The 17,626-nt window shown below is 34.0% G+C and overlaps 1 protein-coding gene across 1 annotated transcript in view; it reads left to right on the forward strand.

The window, feature by feature from the left end:
- The window catches only part of LOC129043715 (putative ankyrin repeat domain-containing protein 20A2), a 45,733-nt gene extending 29,873 nt beyond the window's left edge, over positions 1-15,860 (forward strand). Inside the window, 7 exon segments of the mRNA XM_054500604.2 lie at positions 1,860-1,888; positions 1,981-2,053; positions 8,026-8,096; positions 12,034-12,197; positions 13,578-13,758; positions 14,891-15,063; positions 15,065-15,860. Of these exon segments, the coding sequence (XP_054356579.1) occupies positions 1,860-1,888; positions 1,981-2,053; positions 8,026-8,096; positions 12,034-12,197; positions 13,578-13,758; positions 14,891-15,063; positions 15,065-15,860 (1,487 nt within the window).
- The last annotated feature ends 1,766 nt before the right edge of the window (positions 15,861-17,626 follow it).

Below are 17,626 nucleotides of genomic sequence, written 5' to 3' on the forward strand. Positions count from 1 at the left end.
AGGTCAAATTAATGTAATTGAAAAGAATAGTGTTGGGTGATTTATGGAGAAGAAATTAATTAAAGAAGGTATTGCCTAATTAAAAGTTCATTAGAAACATTATGGCTTATAATATAGTATTAAATTCAGAGAAATAATAGGGAACAAATTGAGGCTAGGCCAAAAAGGGCAATTAGGGTGAACCAATATGGAAGCACATCAGTGTAGAACAGGGCATTCAAATTGTCATGAATTAGTTGAGGACCTTCTAGAAAATGCACATTCTGATCGATTCTGCATTTCTCATGAGTACTCAGGTGATGTTCGTGCTGGTCCTTGGACATAGCTCTGAATAGCAAGGAAATAGCCTTCCTTTAGAGAAATCTGGAAAAAGAACCATTGGACAACAATTTAAAAAATAACAGAATAAAGGGAAAGCATTAATTTCCTTTTATTTCTGAGCATGATTCTAGCCATGGGAAGGAGAATGAGATGAAAACAGAGAGATTACAGATGTATACTACTGCTGAATACAGATGAAAAAAGTGGTCGCAATTATCCATAAAAAGCAGTTAGGAAGGGAAGCATCAGGATGACAGATCTAAAGATTGCTTTTTCAAAGGAAGAGGGACTGTGAAAGGACAAGGAGGGAGGAAAGAAAGAAATTTGCTGGGGGTCTTGGGAGTTAAAGCCAAGTAAACTTGAGACAACTCACTTCCAGTTGCTTCAGCATATGCCCAGTCTCACAAAAGAGGTTATTGCTGTGGAGAGTACTGGAGGCAGGAGGGAGTGCTAGAATTGGGTAAACCACAGCAGCTCATTTCACTTCATAACTGTCAGGCCTCAGAGAGAGAAGTTTCATTGACGTGAGTGAATAAGATGTGATTAAGTTGTATATAGATGCTTTGGCTAATTTTTTTTGAGACAGCCAGTTCTTTGATATGATAGCTGTTTCATAAAAGTCCTTTACAGTGTAAGATGATATACTGAACTTAGCTAATTTTAGAAGCAATCATATTATAAAATTCATTCTGTAAATACCAAAATTGTCATTTTCAATAAATATTGCACTAATTTTACAATATAAAAGTGTATTCGTATTCAGCAAGTCTGTGGTAATTCAGTGTTTTCTTTTTTCATAAATATTTTGATATTGGAAGCTGATTTTACATGGTTTATTTGATGTGTTTTGTGGACCGCCTTGCATGAGTGGATCAAGGAGCTCTAATTCAAGGCCAAACGAGGGGATAGGAGAAATGTAGGTGCTGCAGTAGCCCATGTGGTCATGGGAAAAATGAATATTTTGATTAGCTGTCATTTCGTAAGTGTGTATCCTAGCTGATCAATTTAGAACACTTTCTTTGATGAGAGGTGAATCGCATATTCACCTGAACTGTTATCCCAACTGTGTATGTCCTCAGTGACAGGACCAGGGGAATTTGTTTGTGGCGTGCTGGCAGCAATGCCTCTGATGTGTTGAGTTAAAATACTCTGTACTTTCACCATCAGCTTTGACATTGATTCGCTCAAGTTTGATTTGCTCCTCTGTTTAATGGTCCCCTTTCTCCTCATCAGTCCACGTGTTCACAGTGATGTCCATGCTTTTCTATTTTAGGTATAGGCATTTGAAACATAATCTCACTATTGAAATGTAAACTGTGCATTTTAGGAATCCTATATTCCTATTTTCCTCTTTATGTTTCTGTCATGTTGCTGTCCTAGGCAATGAAAAGAACAAGCCAAGAAGAACCCTCAAAACCTTAAGTAATTATTTTTATAGCCAGGCATGAGAACTCAGCTTGATAGTAACACTGCATGAATGTTTGGTTGGCCTAGTCATACTCACGTATAATTGATGACATATCCCCTTTGCTTTGTAGGGCCTCCTGCAAAACATCCTTCCTTGAAGGTAATTAATTATGTATATTTTTTGAATCACTAACTCCATATTGTATAAAATATATATGATTTGTGAATCATTTTCTTTTAAAACCCATTCAGCCTAGCACTGAAATGGAAGATCCTGCTGTGAAAGGAGCAGTACAAAGAAAGAATGTACAGACATTGAGAGCAGGTACGTTTTCAATACAAATGGAGTGCTGGAAATAAGTACGTTCAATGATTGGAAGTATTCACATTATTCTTACCCCTAATTCTATTTGTTCAAAATTGAATGGAAGGCATTGACATAAATGTTATTGTTGGTATCTGTGTTTGAATAAAAATAAATTTAGAAGCATAAAAAAGATTTTTAAAATGTAAGCTTTAACTCAGATGTTTCTGTTTTAGTGTTTTGAGTAGCATAAAGTTTTCAATATAAAATTTTTATGCTTGTCAGGGATTCAAAGCAGTGAATTTTAAGACTCTAAGATATTTCCAGTGAGTTTTGTGCTAGTTGGAGTTCTGATCTTTAGCTAGAGGAAAGCTTTACTTATTAACGTGTCAGTTTCTGTTTTAACTTTAGAGGCTTGCTGCTAGTGTTATTACACTGATGATCTGAAGCCGATCAGATGTTCTAATGAGCAGACTGTGTGTGTATGTGTATTTATAGGTGTGTGTATGTGTGTGTTTGTTGCATCTTTGATTATTAAAAATGAGGAAAGTACTCATTTATAACTGGTAGACACAATCTTTTAAAATGGTGATTTTGAGACTTTTTGATGTTAAGGTTTTTAAAACATGATTGCACAGAGGCTACCTACATCATAAGTTGGTTATTTTTCATTTCAATGCCCTTTTGAAGTCTTTAACTATATTGTGATGCTCAGAAATAATATGCAGATTTTTTTATTTGTGTCCTCAAATGGTATGCGAGTGGTTATGCACTTTGTATACCTTTCTGCCACTTTCTTTGGTGTATTTTGTATTGTATTTTCCAGATGTATCCATATTGATATGATTATCTCTCGTTTAATTCATTTTAGACTTCTCATTGTATTCCCTTAGACCTCTTTACCACATTTAGTTAGACTCTCTTGTTGCTGATAAACGATGAATGAAAAAATAAAAATAAAAATAATGTCAGATTAAAAGGGCTTTTGTTTAATCAGTTTGTATCTATTAATATTTACTATATGAGAGTTTAAACTTAAAAAGTTCAGAATGCAAGCATGCACCAGCATATTTTATAAATGCCCGTAGAACTACAACCCATGAGCCTTTAGCCTATGAAGTTAGGACAGTTCCTTTCTCTGAAGAAGTTTGCTGTGCTGTTCTTAGAAAAGAAAACTGAAAAGAGCAAATGACATTGTCTTATTTGACCTCTTGGACATCCTTGAATGAAACTGAAACTCCGGGGATACTCAGATCAAAATTCAGAACTAATGTTTTGAACAATATATATAGTTTGTGAATATCCAGTTGTCATGAGCCCTTGATGGTGAAATGAACTTTCAAGTTTCACTTTTGTGTTTTTTGCTCTTTTCCTTGACTTGTCTTAAAAGCTTAAATTCAACAGTTTTATTTATACAGAAACCAGGAATATAACTTGTTAAATATATTTCTTTCCTGTCTCACGGCATTGTGTATGCTTCAGATCTAGTGTGAACACAGACATATTTTTATATAGGAACAATTAGGTTTTTTGTTTGTTGGTGTTTTTGAGACAGAGTCTTGCTCTGTCACCCAGGCTGGAGTGCAGTGGCTCAGTTGGCTCATTACACCTTCTGCCTCTCGAGTTCAAGCAGTTCTCCTGCCTCAGCTCCTTGAGTAGCTGATACTACATGCACGTGCTACCACACCCTGCTAATTTTTCTATTTTTGGTAGAGATGGGGTTTCACCATGTTGGCCAGGCTGCTCTCCTACTCCTGACCTCAGGTGATCTGCCCACCTCAGCTTTCCAGTGTGCTGGCATTACAGGCGGGAGCCACTGTGCCAGCTACAAATAAGATTTTTAAGGCTATTATATTTTATACAAATCTTTGGTCTATATTTAAGGCTTCACATATGAATTTTGAAGGTATTCATGCATTGAGGGAAGATCATCTCAGTTTAATGAAAGCAGTTTTTAATTTAACATATAGTCATTAAAAATTTTTTTGAAGTTTTTGTCTCTAGTACACAGAAACACACGATAATGTCATGGGTATTTAACCTTAATGTGTTTATGCACAAAATTAGTTATTCAAATATTTTCTTATCTCTGAAGAATCTTAATTATTAATAAAATTTCTCATGGAAAACAAAATATATAATAGACATCATTAAGTGATTCAAAGTAAATTGTAGTAAATAACAAAAGCTTAGAACAAAGTGAGAGATTCTAGTTAAGTAAACTTGTCTGAGTTAATAGCAATTACAGGACTTGTAACATACATTAGACCATGAAGGAGTGTGTGTTTGTGGGGTAGAGGACAACATGGTACTACTTCAGTGAAGAAGGAATTTTTATGCCTTATTACAATTTGTATTACTATTTACATGCTAATAAATAAAAACTTTATTTTCAGATATTTTACATTATATTTCTACTACTTGAACCATCAATAGTAAGACTTTTCAAAAATTTGGAAAGTTGTGAGTTGATGATAAATATCTATCGCCAGCAGTGATCAAAAATCAGACAGCAACTACAGACTTTGGACACACGAACTTCATCGTTAAAGAAAGGATTAATCTTGGAACTGTGTTTCTATCAGGGAATTACACTCTACCTGTGTGAATCACAGATATTAGAGTAGAAAGAGAGCAAAGAAGGGAAACAAGCATAGAAAATTTTATTCTAGATTACCTCGGTTGGCTTCATGCTACCATAGTTCTGACTTTTAAGAAGTCATTTTGTGGTCAAATGTACTTTGTGTTTACTCCCCTTATGCAGCCTACAACCAAACACAATGCTTCTTAGCAAGGCATTTGTATTCTTCCTTTAAGGAAAGCAACATATAAATAACAAAGAGAATGAGGAGAAAGAGTAATTTCATTGAGGTTAGTATTTAACGTAAATTTGAGTGTGGGTACCATGATTATATTTAGAATTTTGGGGCTGGATGGGAAAACCAGGTAGAAGTCTAAAGATTTCCTACTGAAACACAATGTGGCTTTGATTTATTTTTACATCTCTAATTCTGCAATTATTAAGTACAACTGTATGCAGTGTCACTAAAAATACCTTCCAAAACCAAATATTAAATAATGTCTTTGGCTTTCTGTATTATAGTGTTGATTTTCCCAATATTAATGGGAACCATTGAGCATTTGCCTTGTGGTGTCTCCTCAGCTGTACTCACACATTCCATCACCTTGTCTTAATGGATAATCATGCACTAGGAGTATGGGTTTTCAGCAGAGCTGTATCATTTAAAGATAACACATGAGCATCAAATTTAATTGTGCTAGAACACTCAGTCTATTGATTAACTGCAGCTGCTATGGGGTCTACTTTACATACAAGTTAAATTCAGTGCCCTTAATCCGTCATATGATCAGGTGAACAGTAATAAACTATGCAATATTTTTTCACCCCTATAGTTTTAATTTCTTTTTCCCCTTATGTCTAGAATTAACATTTTGTTTTGCAAAACATGATGATAATCTTCTAGAGTGGTGATAACAAGCTATAAATCCAAAGTTTCTTACATATGCAAATGACTTGTTTGCTTCTATTTTCTCATGAGCTTGGTAGATCCAGGAAGCAGAACTTTTAAAACAAAATCCCCAAATGTGGCCAGGAGTGGTGGCTCATGCCTGTAATCCCAGCACTTTGGGAGGCCGAGGCAGGTGGATAACCTGAGGCTGGGAGTTTGAGACCATCCTGACCAACATGGAGTAACCCATCTCTACTAAAAATACAAAAGTAACTGGGCATGGTGGCACATGCCTGTAATCCCAGTTACTCAGGAGGCTGAGGCAGGAGAATAGCTTGAATCCGAGAGGCAGAGGTTGTGGTGAGCTGAGATCGCACCATTGCACTTCAGCCTGGGCAGCAAGAGTGATATTCCATCTCAAACAACAACAACAACAACAAACCCAAATGCATTTTCTTGGCACAGTAAAGCTGAAACAGAAAAAGTATAAAGTAAATACAAGTAACTGAAACAGTTTATGTATATTATTTTACTTCTCATTTGATAACTTTTGTAAAGTAATGAGCAGAATGTATTTCTCCAGGGACCCAGATATGTACATTTATTCATTCAATACAAATTCATTCTTATAATGGCCACTGATACTTATATTCTAAATATTTCTAAAAACATCTTCTCAGGCCTGCATCATCTTTGCAACATTGCCTTATATTTTATCTTTGTTCATTTATTTATGTGCCTCAGAATTTTATGCTCCTCAGTATTTAGAGTTAATTATCTCTAATGCAAATACATCTGTGAACCACTCCTGAATACCTAATGTCCAAGCATCTTAAAGGTTTATATAAGGCATTCAGAAACTGACTTCTGAGTTGGGCACAGTGGCTCATGTCTGTAATCCCAGCACTTTGGGAGGCTGAGGCGGCTGGATCATTTGAGGTCAGGAGTTCAAGACCAGCCTGGCCAACATGGTGAAACCCCATCTCTACTAAAAATACAAAAATTAGCAGGTGGTACTGGCATGCACCTGTAATCTCAGCTATTCTGGAGGCTGAGGCAGGAGAATTGCTTGAACCTGGGAGGTTGGGTTGCGGTGAGCCAAGGTCATGCCACTGCACTCCAGTCTGGGAGACAGAGAAAGACCTTGTCTCAAAAAAAGAAAAGAAAAAGAAACTGACTTCTGTCCAAATCTCCATCTCTAGCCCTTTCCCCATCTGCCTTTTTCTCTGGAATTACTGAGCTGCTGGTAATGCCCCCCTTACCGTTCCTCTTTTGTAGAGAAATACATATGCTCTTGGAGGCTTCTCTCCCTCTCTTATTGCTTCCTGGCATGTGCTTACCCTTTCCTGCCCTCTGCCTCCCTTAATATGGCTAACCTTACTCTCTAAGTCTCAGCTCATGCATGATCTTTAGGAAAGCCATCCCTGACAGCTTTTATTTTCCTTCCTTATACTTCAGTGCTTAACACTTAGCAGGAACTCAATAACTAATTATTTAGCTAAGTTAAGACTGTTTATACAAAGATGATTCAAAAGATTTTCTTCTACAATCTAGCAGCAAAGGGGATCGACATGTAAAGACATCATGTGTGGTTCAGGTGGTAAAGTGACACTAGAAAAATTGACAAAGTACTAAGGGAGCCCCAAGAAGCAGACACCTGTGTATGTGGAGAAAGATAGCTAGAATCAAGGAAGACTTCACATAGCATTCTGAGCCTTTTTTTTTTCTTTTTCTGTTGGAGACAAGTTCTTACTCTGTCACCCAGGGTGGAGTGCAATGGCGTGATCGAGACTCACTGCAACCTCAAACTCCTGGGCTCAAGGGATCTTCTCACCTAAACTTCTTGAGTAGCTGGGACTACCGGCACATATCACCATGCCCGTCTAATTTTTTGTAGAGTCAAGGTTTAGCTATGGTTCCCAGGCTGGTCTTAAACTCTTGGCCTCGATCAATTCTCCCATTTTGGCCTTCCAAAGTACTGGGATTACAGATGTGAGCTATTGTGCCCAGCCTACATTCTGAGTCTTAAAAGATGAAAATAAATTTTTCAGAATAGTAGAACATTTGCGATGTGAAAAACGGGGTGCATACTAATTAAAGTATAAACAACAATAATTTTGCAAATTATTAGTAACTGCCAACTCAATTAGTATGTTGTTAAAAAGATAGTGTTATGAAGTATAGTAAAGTATTACATTGTATATTTTGACTGTATTTTAAAATTTTGGTTTTTTTTCAAACAGTTTTGTTTATTTATGTTGGGTGGAACAATTTGTGAGTGACTCTGAGATTGTGTATGGCTTGAACCTGGTGATATCTAGTGTCTCCCCAAGTGGTTTGTTGAAGTTTTGGATAATTAGAAGTATTTCTTAAATAAGTAAATATTTCAGTAAACATTCAGCTTCATTTAAACTCTCAAAATATAAAATACAAAGAAATGTTATTCTCTATTTTTATAAAGATTATAGTATTTATCTAACTGTTCTTAGTTCATTTGAACTAAACCTACGAATTTGTCAACAAAACAAGCCTTACGAGTGGCTTCAGAGGAAGAGCAAGAAAGGCTTGAAAGAAGTGAAAAGAAGCAACCACAGGTATATAAAAATTTAAGCTTCTTGTTTAATATTGGGTTTTTTTTGCTTTAGTAACAAAGTGTAGTCCAAATGACATGACCTTTTAGACTATACCTTTAGAATCCAATAGATCATAATATTTAATTTTTAAAACATTTGAACCAGTTATGAAACTTAAGATATTCCTACCATCTGTACTAACTCATAGCTGTCTTTACCCTTGGAATTGAGGCAAGAAATTTCCAGAATTATCTTGCCCTTTTATTTTTATAACCTTACTCATAATACAGGAGGTAACATGAAATATTGAGTCATATTACTAAGGAATAGAAATTATGAACAATTTAACAATGATGGTCACTGAGTTAAACTAATGTTAAAGGAGTCATCATTGCCAGTGGTTCAAATGTGGCAGTTTTATATTGCTGGTCACCAGTGCCGAGTTTAAAGATTTATTCTGTTTTGTGGTCGCCAGTTGACTTCTGTGTCTGTGTTCAGGGAGTGAATGGGGTCGTAAAAGTCAACCCAGTTGCCTATTAAGAGAATCCTACCTTGCAGAATGGGACCGTTGGTGTCAGGGTACAAACAATAAATTTATTTCAACATAAATAAATAGTAAATGTTACTAAAATTTAAAAAATCCATCCACTATCACTAGTGGGATTTAAATATATAAGTGGAGATAAGCAGAAAATCTATCTAGATACATAATACTATCATAGTACGTCATTTGAATTAGCATTTAAAATTTTGCTTCTCTTTCTGATTGGTGTTCAGTTTGGCTCTTAATAATTTAGTGTTTGCCTAGTCTCTAGTTAATCTTCAGAAATATAAATGCACTGTAGGGGCTCACTCTTTCTGGTATGCTGAGGTAAAATCTTTTTAACAGAGGAAGCTTTTATAATTCTACATATCATCTTTGATTTCATTTCTGGTAGATTTAACACATAATGAATTAAGTTTAGTCCAAACAAACACTGAGAGTTCAGCTTGCCGGTTCATGTTTCTGTCCTATGTTAAGCCATGGCAAATTATTTTTCACTTTTTAGTTACAATCCCATAATTTAAGAGTAGCAACACATAGATTGTTTCACAGTTAAATTTTAATTATTTTCTAATATTTCTTTGTTTATACTTGATTAAAGCTAATTTTAAAACATGCACTCTGACAGAAAAGACATCTGAGAAACCAAACAAGCAAATTAGTTTTCCACTTTTGCACCTGTGGGATAAAAAATGTCTCAAGAACCAGAACTGGGTAAGAATTGTGATAAAGGGAATATACCTGTATATTCAGGACTTCCTTTAAAATTCATTACAAGGAAGCTCAAGCTGAATATTGGTGAAAGTTTTGAAAACTCCAAAATTACTGCTTGCCCTGAGGAAGAGCTCCTACATAGTAACTCTAAAAAGGGACGAACTTAAAGGGAGTGCCCTCTAATCTGATGAATCATGTCCCTGATTGTGAGGAGGAAGATGCATCGGGAGGGTCTAACTCTGTGGCATTCCAGGCAGCGCCTGAACAGAGGAAGCCCATGTCAAATGTCTTTTCATTCCATTCACACTCCAGGTCCCTTAAATACACTTACCAGTCATCTTCTAAGCTTCATTTAAATGAAAATAAATCAGACTATAAAAATGAAAACAAACCAGACACATAGCTTGTTTCCAACACAGATGAAGAAAATTTTTGTAATGATAAAGAAACCAAAAAATTAAGGAACCCGGCAATTATGATTGAAATGAAAGAGATTAAGAGTTTGACATGCAAATGGCAAAAAATATAAACCCAAATACCACTGACTGGAAATTAGACATTAGGCATTGTCCTCAGTCTAGAGATCCTGAAAGTGTTTTTGATTTGTGGTTTACCCACCCCAAAGAAATGAAGCATATGATTCAGATAGAAAGCCACAGTAAATCTGCTGTTACAGATACTTATAAAAACAGAAAACCAATACAGTGCTTGTTCAGAAGCCACTATTTGACAATCCCAGTGGTGATAACTACCAAAGCGTGAATCTTCAATTAGAAAATGTGAGTTATTCTCTACCACATAGTGAGAGGACATAAAAAGTATAGCTAGAAGATTTACAGCAAGATATTCCAAGGTTTAAGAATGAGGTAGGCATGTTACAACTAGAGTTCCTGGCTTTGAAGAAAGAGACAGTTCAACTTCAAAAAGACAGAGGTTCACTCACTGCTTCTCTTTTTTCTCTTTATCAATTATTCGATTCAGTCTAATTTTCTATTCAAGAAAATCTCATGTGTATAGTTACAGTGGGGTTTTCTAAATGTGTAATTATGTGTCAAAGTAGATGAGTTCTGCTATCTAAATAACAGTTCTGGAGAATGTTCTCATAATGTTTGTTCATTAATCAACCTAAGTCTCACTCTCAGTCTTCCAAGTGGCATATGGGCTGGGAAACTAATTCAGCCATATACCATGTGACCTTCTGAACCAGATCAACTTAAAGAAATTGCTAAAGAAACAAGCTCTAGATTCTAGATTCTTTTTTCTGTATTCATTTAGAGATGAATTATATGTATTTAATGATAGAATGAAAATACAATGGGTGGGAAGCAATGACTGAGAAGAGCCACAAAAACACATCTAACCTTGAGAGTTGCAGTGAATATTCCCAGCCAAAGGAGTCTGTTTAATGTGTTTTCATGCATGCCAGTTTATCTGCTTAGCTCAAACTGTTTAAACTTACAGTCTCATCATGGTTATTTCAAATATTTTTGAAAACAATTACATACTTCCACATATTTTAAAAAATTCCCACTCTCCAATATTTCTGTTGAATCAGACCTTTATATTATGTTGTTTAATAAAGTATGGTAAGTTTTGACATGTATGATTTTTTATCATATAAGAGGCATAACTTCTCAGCCAGAAATTTAGCATTTGACTCTTTAGTAGAAAGTTGAGTTCTGTACATTGTGTTCTAAAGATAGACAAAAATCTAGAAATTTACTTCTTCCAAAGTAAAGCAGATGAGGCTTTTTTCTACCCTCTGAGGCATTAAATTGCTTTGCTTAAGTTGGACTTTTAATATATCTGAATAATTTGATAAATTTATCTGGTAATTTATGTAATTCAGCAATATGGAATTGTATCATGTTATTTGGTGCCATGAAATGCTAGGGCATTTCATTTCATTTCATTCCACCTTAGGAACTTTGGATGAAACATTTAATATGTCTTGGTTTGTTTGACTCCCATTATCAGCGGATAATGGGGCTAAAGTAGATAACTGTACCATATGTTTTCCACCTATAAACTTTTGTGGTAATTGAATGTGAAATCTGGGAAGCATCTCATTTTCCAGAATTCTACACTAGAAACTCAGCAGTTTCACTCTGCTTCTTGTGTTGTGGCAAACTTTTGTTCCCGTAGTTCAGGGAGCACCTTTACCTTTTTGATATCCCAGGATTCAAAGAAAAAAAAAGAGAGATAAAAAGCAGTGGGAAAAAGAACAGCTTAGTGCAGAAAAGGGAAAGTTTCTTTTCTGTTCCTGAAGCCCTACAAGGTCACATCCTCTTTATCTGGCTATTTCATGTAAAATCCAGGTGGTAAAGACAGAAGACATATGTTATGCCTGTGTCTTTTTATTTCTCTGTTTCTGCCAGTTAGATAGCATAAACATTTATATCAGATAGCAGAGTGGGTGGGAATAAAACACAAAATAGAGAAGAGCCCTTTTTGAAATTTTGGAAAATTCTTCTATTCACTCAAACAGAAATGAGCAGACTTTACAAAAATTTCAATGATGTGATGATAAGAATATCTTATAATTATAATAATTAGGTATAATGATAAAATTAAATTAAGCACAAAATATTTTTATGATTAAAATGGTGACAGTTAACCTGAATCAAGTGAAAAAATCAGGAAAAAAGTTATTTTTATTGAATAAAACAATAATTATTATTAATATTACTTTTATTAAAGGTCAAAGAAGGAAACAATACAAACAAAAGTGAAAAAATACAACTATCAGAAAATATATGTGATAGCACATCTGCTGCTGCTGCTGACAGATTAACCCAATAAAGAAAGATTGGGAAAACATATCCTCAGCAATTTCCCAAGAAGCTGAAGGAAGAGCATGATAGGTAAGCCTATAGCAGTGTTTTTGTTTTGTTTGTTTTGTTTTGTTTTTTTGAGATGGAGTTTCTCTCTTGTTGCCCAAGCTGGAGTGGAATGGTATGATCTTGGCTCACTGCAACCTCTGCCTCCCGGGTTGAAGTGATTCTCCTGCCTCAGCCTCCATAGTAGCTGGGAATACAGGCATGTGCCACCATGCCCGGCTAATTTTTTGTATTTTTAGTAGACATGGGGTTTCACCATGTTAGCCAGGCTGGTCTCGAACTCCTGACCTCAGATGTTCTGCCCACCTCAGCCTCCCAAAGTGCTGGGTTTACAGGAGTGAGCCACCGTACCTGGCTGCCTATAGCAGTATTTAACAGCAGATACTTGTCGTTGTGCTATAAACTAATTCAAAATTGGACTAATATTTCTTATGATTAACAAGTTTTATACTTTTACCAGGGATATTTAGCCCTGCCTGGTAATCAGAAAAATGCAAATTAACATAAAATAAGATATATTTTTTAAAGTCATGCTGATGTTTATAAAGTAATTATTAGTGTTGGCAAATGTGAGGAAAAATACATTCTCATACACTGTTGGTATATGAAATTGGTAAATTATTTCTGAAGGGTAACTTAGTGCTGTGTGTCAAAATTTCAAATAACCCGACATCCCTTTAACTCACCAACTTCACTTCTGGGACTAGATTTCACATTAAAATATAACTTGTGTAAACATACACATACTTATTAAGGGCATTAATTATATATTACACATATTGAAAAATAGGCCAATAACTATAAAATATATGTCATAACAAGGTGAATTGAAAGTATTAAGAAAGAAATGTAAAAAGTGTGGAGAAGTTAGACTCTTTAACCTAGTTTTGGGTTACAGTCATCTGCAGATATAGTTTGAGAGACATCTGAAGGTGCCATCTTACACTGTCAATCATTTGGAGAGATACCTGCAATATTTCATAAAGATTGAAATTTATTTCTGGTGAACTTACACACTTGTCAATAAATAGTAACTTTAAAAAATTAGTTAATTTTAAATGATCTTTTTAAATTAGGGAGTAATTATGACAGTGTGATTCAAAAAGGTAATTTTGAACTTGTAACTTTACTGAATAATCTCCAGTATCCTTTTTTATAATATATACTAGAGTGACTAGAAACAGAAACTTTAGCAGAATATTCTTTCCTCACTACTTTTCAAGTATATGCATTCTTTGAAGATGTTGAAGTGAGAAATTAAATATCTGAAAACTACAAAGGAAAAATAATATAGAACGTAGAAATTTTATTAGGATAATAAACAACATATGCAGAGGTAGATCACAAGATGAACTTTTTATTTTTTAACAAAATGAATTTTAAGATAAATGTCTTTATCTGCAGATGCACCTTAAAACAAGAAAATGAAGAAAAAACAAATGCTAATATGCTGTACAAAAAAAATAGAGAAGAATTAGAAAGGAAAGAGAAACAATATAAGAAAGAAGTTGAAGCAAAACAACTTGAGCCAACTGTTCAATCACTAGAGATGAAACCGAAGACTGCAAGAAATACTCCAAATCAGGTAAATCAATCTTTGGTAAAAATTCTATATTTTAAACTTTATTTTAAACTCTGTATTTTAAACTGTATGTTACTTATAATATCCACTTGATTTAATATATATTATTTAGGTCTAAAACAAACCAGAAATGTTATCTCATTTTTAAAAATGAATAATGACACTTATAGGTACAATTATTAATATTTATTATAAATCTTGGCATCCAAATAGAAAATTTTGTTCCCAGTAAAATTGTTCCTTTTACTTTCCTCTATTTCATATTGATTACTGTACCTAATATTACAAAGAAGAAACAAATTATTGCAATCACAAATAATCTCATGATATTCTGAGAAGAGCTCTATAAATTTTATCTTATTTACTATTGGGGTTTTGAAATAAAAGTTTTCTTTCGTATTGATATATTTGCACCACAGAAGTAACTGTGATCTGTTGCAGACCTAGAAGTAGAGTCAGAAGTCCTGGGGAAAATCCTGTAGCTTGCTTATATTTTTAACCTTTCTTTCTCAAAATTGTGGTAACTAGATGGGTTCATCAATGAATGTATATAGGAGTGACTAGTATAATGTCTAGATTTATGATTTAGTAAATGTAATTCTTATAACTGACAATAAAAGTGTTAAAAGAGTCAAACTACAATAGAATATTATCAGTGAAACAGAACTATAATAACTTTGGGAAATTTTATTTGTCCAAATACGTGTGAACTAAGGTTCTTACTATAGGGTGGTGTATGGCTTAGATATCAAAGTGTAAATGCAATTTTTTTGTATATTTTAATTTAGTCAAATTTGTTAATGCTTTAATTTATGCTTTTGGGTTTGTTATAATTCAGGGAAAGGCTTTTCCAATTCTGATATTCTTAAAAATTCTCTGGTGTGCGTGTGTGCATGTGTGCGTGTGTGTGTGTGTTTACTTTTATAAATTCATTGACTTTAAACACATTTCTGAACTTTTTGAAATTTATGCTCTATAAGGTTCAAAGTTTTGCTTTAACTTTTTCTCCAGTTGGACATCCACTTACAGTAACCTTTTTAGTATATGGATGTGCAGGTTATTCATTAACTTCAGAGGTAATCATGGTATGTTATTTTATTGAGTGCTAGCTAAAACTTTCTTTTGTTTTATTTAGGATTTTCATAATCATGAAGAAATGAAAGATCTGATGGATGAAGATTGCATTTTGAAGACAGATATTGCTATACTCAGACAGGAAATATGCACAATGAAAAATGACAACCTGGAAAAAGAAAATAAATATCTTAAGTACATTAAAATTGTTAGAGAAATAAATGCTGAACTTGAGTGTGAAACTCAATGAGGAAATGTTAACAAAAACAGCATTCCAGTATCAACAAGAGCTTAATGATCTCAAAGCTGAGAATGCAAGGCTCAATTCCAAACTGATGAAGGAAAAAGAAAGCAAGGAAAGACTGGAAGCTGACATTGAACCTTATCAGTCTAGACTGGCTGCTGCTATAAGTAAACACAATGAAAGTGTGAAAACAGAAAGAAACCTAAAACTTGCTTTAGAGAGAACACAAGATGTTTCTGAACAAGTAAAAATCAGTTCTGATATTTCCGAAGTAAAAGATGAGAATGAGTTTCTTACTGAACAACTTTCTAAAATGCAAATTAAATTCAATACCTTAAAAGATAAGTTCCGGAAGACAAGAGATACTCTCAGAAAAAAGTCACTGGCTTTAGAAACTGTACAAAACAACCTAAGCCAAACACAGCAGCAAATAAAGGAAATGAAAGAGATGTATCAAAATGCAGAAGCTGAAGTGAGTAAATCCACTGGAAAGTGGAACTATGTAGAAAAGAGGACATGTCAACTCCAACGTGAAAATCTGCGACTTGAACAGCAACTAGAGGATGTTCATCAGAAAGAGCATCATGAAGAGATAGTAATTAATATCCAAAGAGTCTTTATTGAGAGTGGAAGGAAAGACCTCCTGCTAGAAGAGAAAAATAAGAAGCTAATGAATGAATATAATCATTTAAAAGAAAGTCTCTTTCAATATGAGAAAAAGAAAAAAGAAAGAGTAGTAAGTATCAAGGAAGATAAATATTTTCAAACTTCTAGAAAGAAAATTTAAACATTTGGTTCTGGATACATGTTGAACCTAGTTGAATATAAAAATCAATAGATAAAAAGTGTGTTTACCATAGTGTATAATTCCATTTACATGAAACATCCAGAAAAGATAAATGTATAGGAACAAAAAGTAGATTAATGTTTGTGAAGGGCTGGGGCTGGAAGCTGGTAGTGACTGCTAATGGGCATGAGGGATCTTGCAGTGATGGAAATGCTCTAAAGTTGGATTGTAGAGATGGCTGCACAACTCAGTAAATTTACTAGAAATCTTTTAACTTCACATCAAAACAGATACATTCTATAGTATGTAAATTATATTTCAACAAAGCTTTTTAGTAAAAAAAAAAAAAAAAAAAAAAGGAAAAATGTGTTTACTATATCAGCTTGGAAACATACCTGTTTCCAGGAAATAAAAGGTAGAGCTGAGAGATGATTTACTTTGAGAAAAGACATTGTGTCACCTATGAAATTTTATTAGACACAGAGTCATGTTTTAAGGTAGATAGTCCTGTACTGCTGAAATAATAATTTGAATGTCTTTATGTTGCCACATGTTAAGACCATGATGAAGGTATAAATGGAAATGTTTACACCTGAAATGAGTATTTTCAAATTAAAATTTAATTAAGTGATTTGCTTCGACACTTAATTCTAGATTTCCCAGATGAACTGAAGTGTATTGCTGTGTCTTGTAATATCTTGCTTTAAGTAGCTTTTTATATATTTTAGTTGGTATAGCTTTATTATTCATATTAATATAACTTAAATCTGAAAATGTGTCAGTCTCAAATTACATATTTTTATGACCACATAATGTTTTAAAGGCACCTATTTGTTATAAAATTATAATTTAGGGTAAATGTGGTAAATTTCGGCAAAACCATATTTGATTTAGTCTTCCCACTGGTATTAATAATTTACTTTGAATATTTTTATTAATAATTAGCTCATAATTTTTATTTCAAGGCTCAATGACTGTCATTTGAATATAACTTTGCCCAATACAAAGATACTGTAGCTGCCTGTGATTTATGAGTTAGGCATTAGATCCCCATTTTCAGACTAAAGAGGGGTGGCAAGCTTCATGTACAGTGGGAATGGAGTAATTACAGGAGGGAGTTGTAGGAGCTTGAAGTCAGAGAGGGAGGTACAGGCCTGTTTACCTAGGGCCTCAAAGGCCATTGGAATTTTACTTTTATTCTGAGACAGGAATCTGTTGGAAGGATTTGAACAGTTGATTGAATATGTTAGGAACTTTGAGGTTGAGTTGAGCTTCTAAGATGATTGAATGGTGGAATGAATCTGTTGTGTTAAGTAAGAGAATACCAATTTGGAAGGAGGATAACACATTCTGCATCCCTCACTGAATTCAGTAATAAATAAAAGTGTGTACATGTGATGAAAAGACGGTGAATTGATGTGTGTGGTGATAATTTTCAAAGTAGGCATGTTAGAGTTAAATATTATTAACATAATTTAATAATGAGGCAATTTATAAAATCAGTAACAAAAATATTTTATCAGGTGGTTTTGAGACAACTTCAAGAAGAAGTGGCTGATTCTCTTAAAATATTAACTATGTTAGAGTCTCCACTGGAAGGTATATCATGTCACATTAATTTGGATGAGACACAGGCCTCAGAGAAGAAATTATTTCAAGTGGAAAGTCAAGTATGTATGGAATTTAACATGTCGACAGTTATTCTGTAGCTGGTTGAATTATATAACATGTTTTAGGATACTAATTTTGGCAGAAGCTTGATTTTG

The sequence above is a fragment of the Pongo pygmaeus genome, chromosome 13 (assembly GCF_028885625.2).
Source record: "Pongo pygmaeus isolate AG05252 chromosome 13, NHGRI_mPonPyg2-v2.0_pri, whole genome shotgun sequence".
NCBI lineage: Eukaryota > Metazoa > Chordata > Mammalia > Primates > Hominidae > Pongo > Pongo pygmaeus.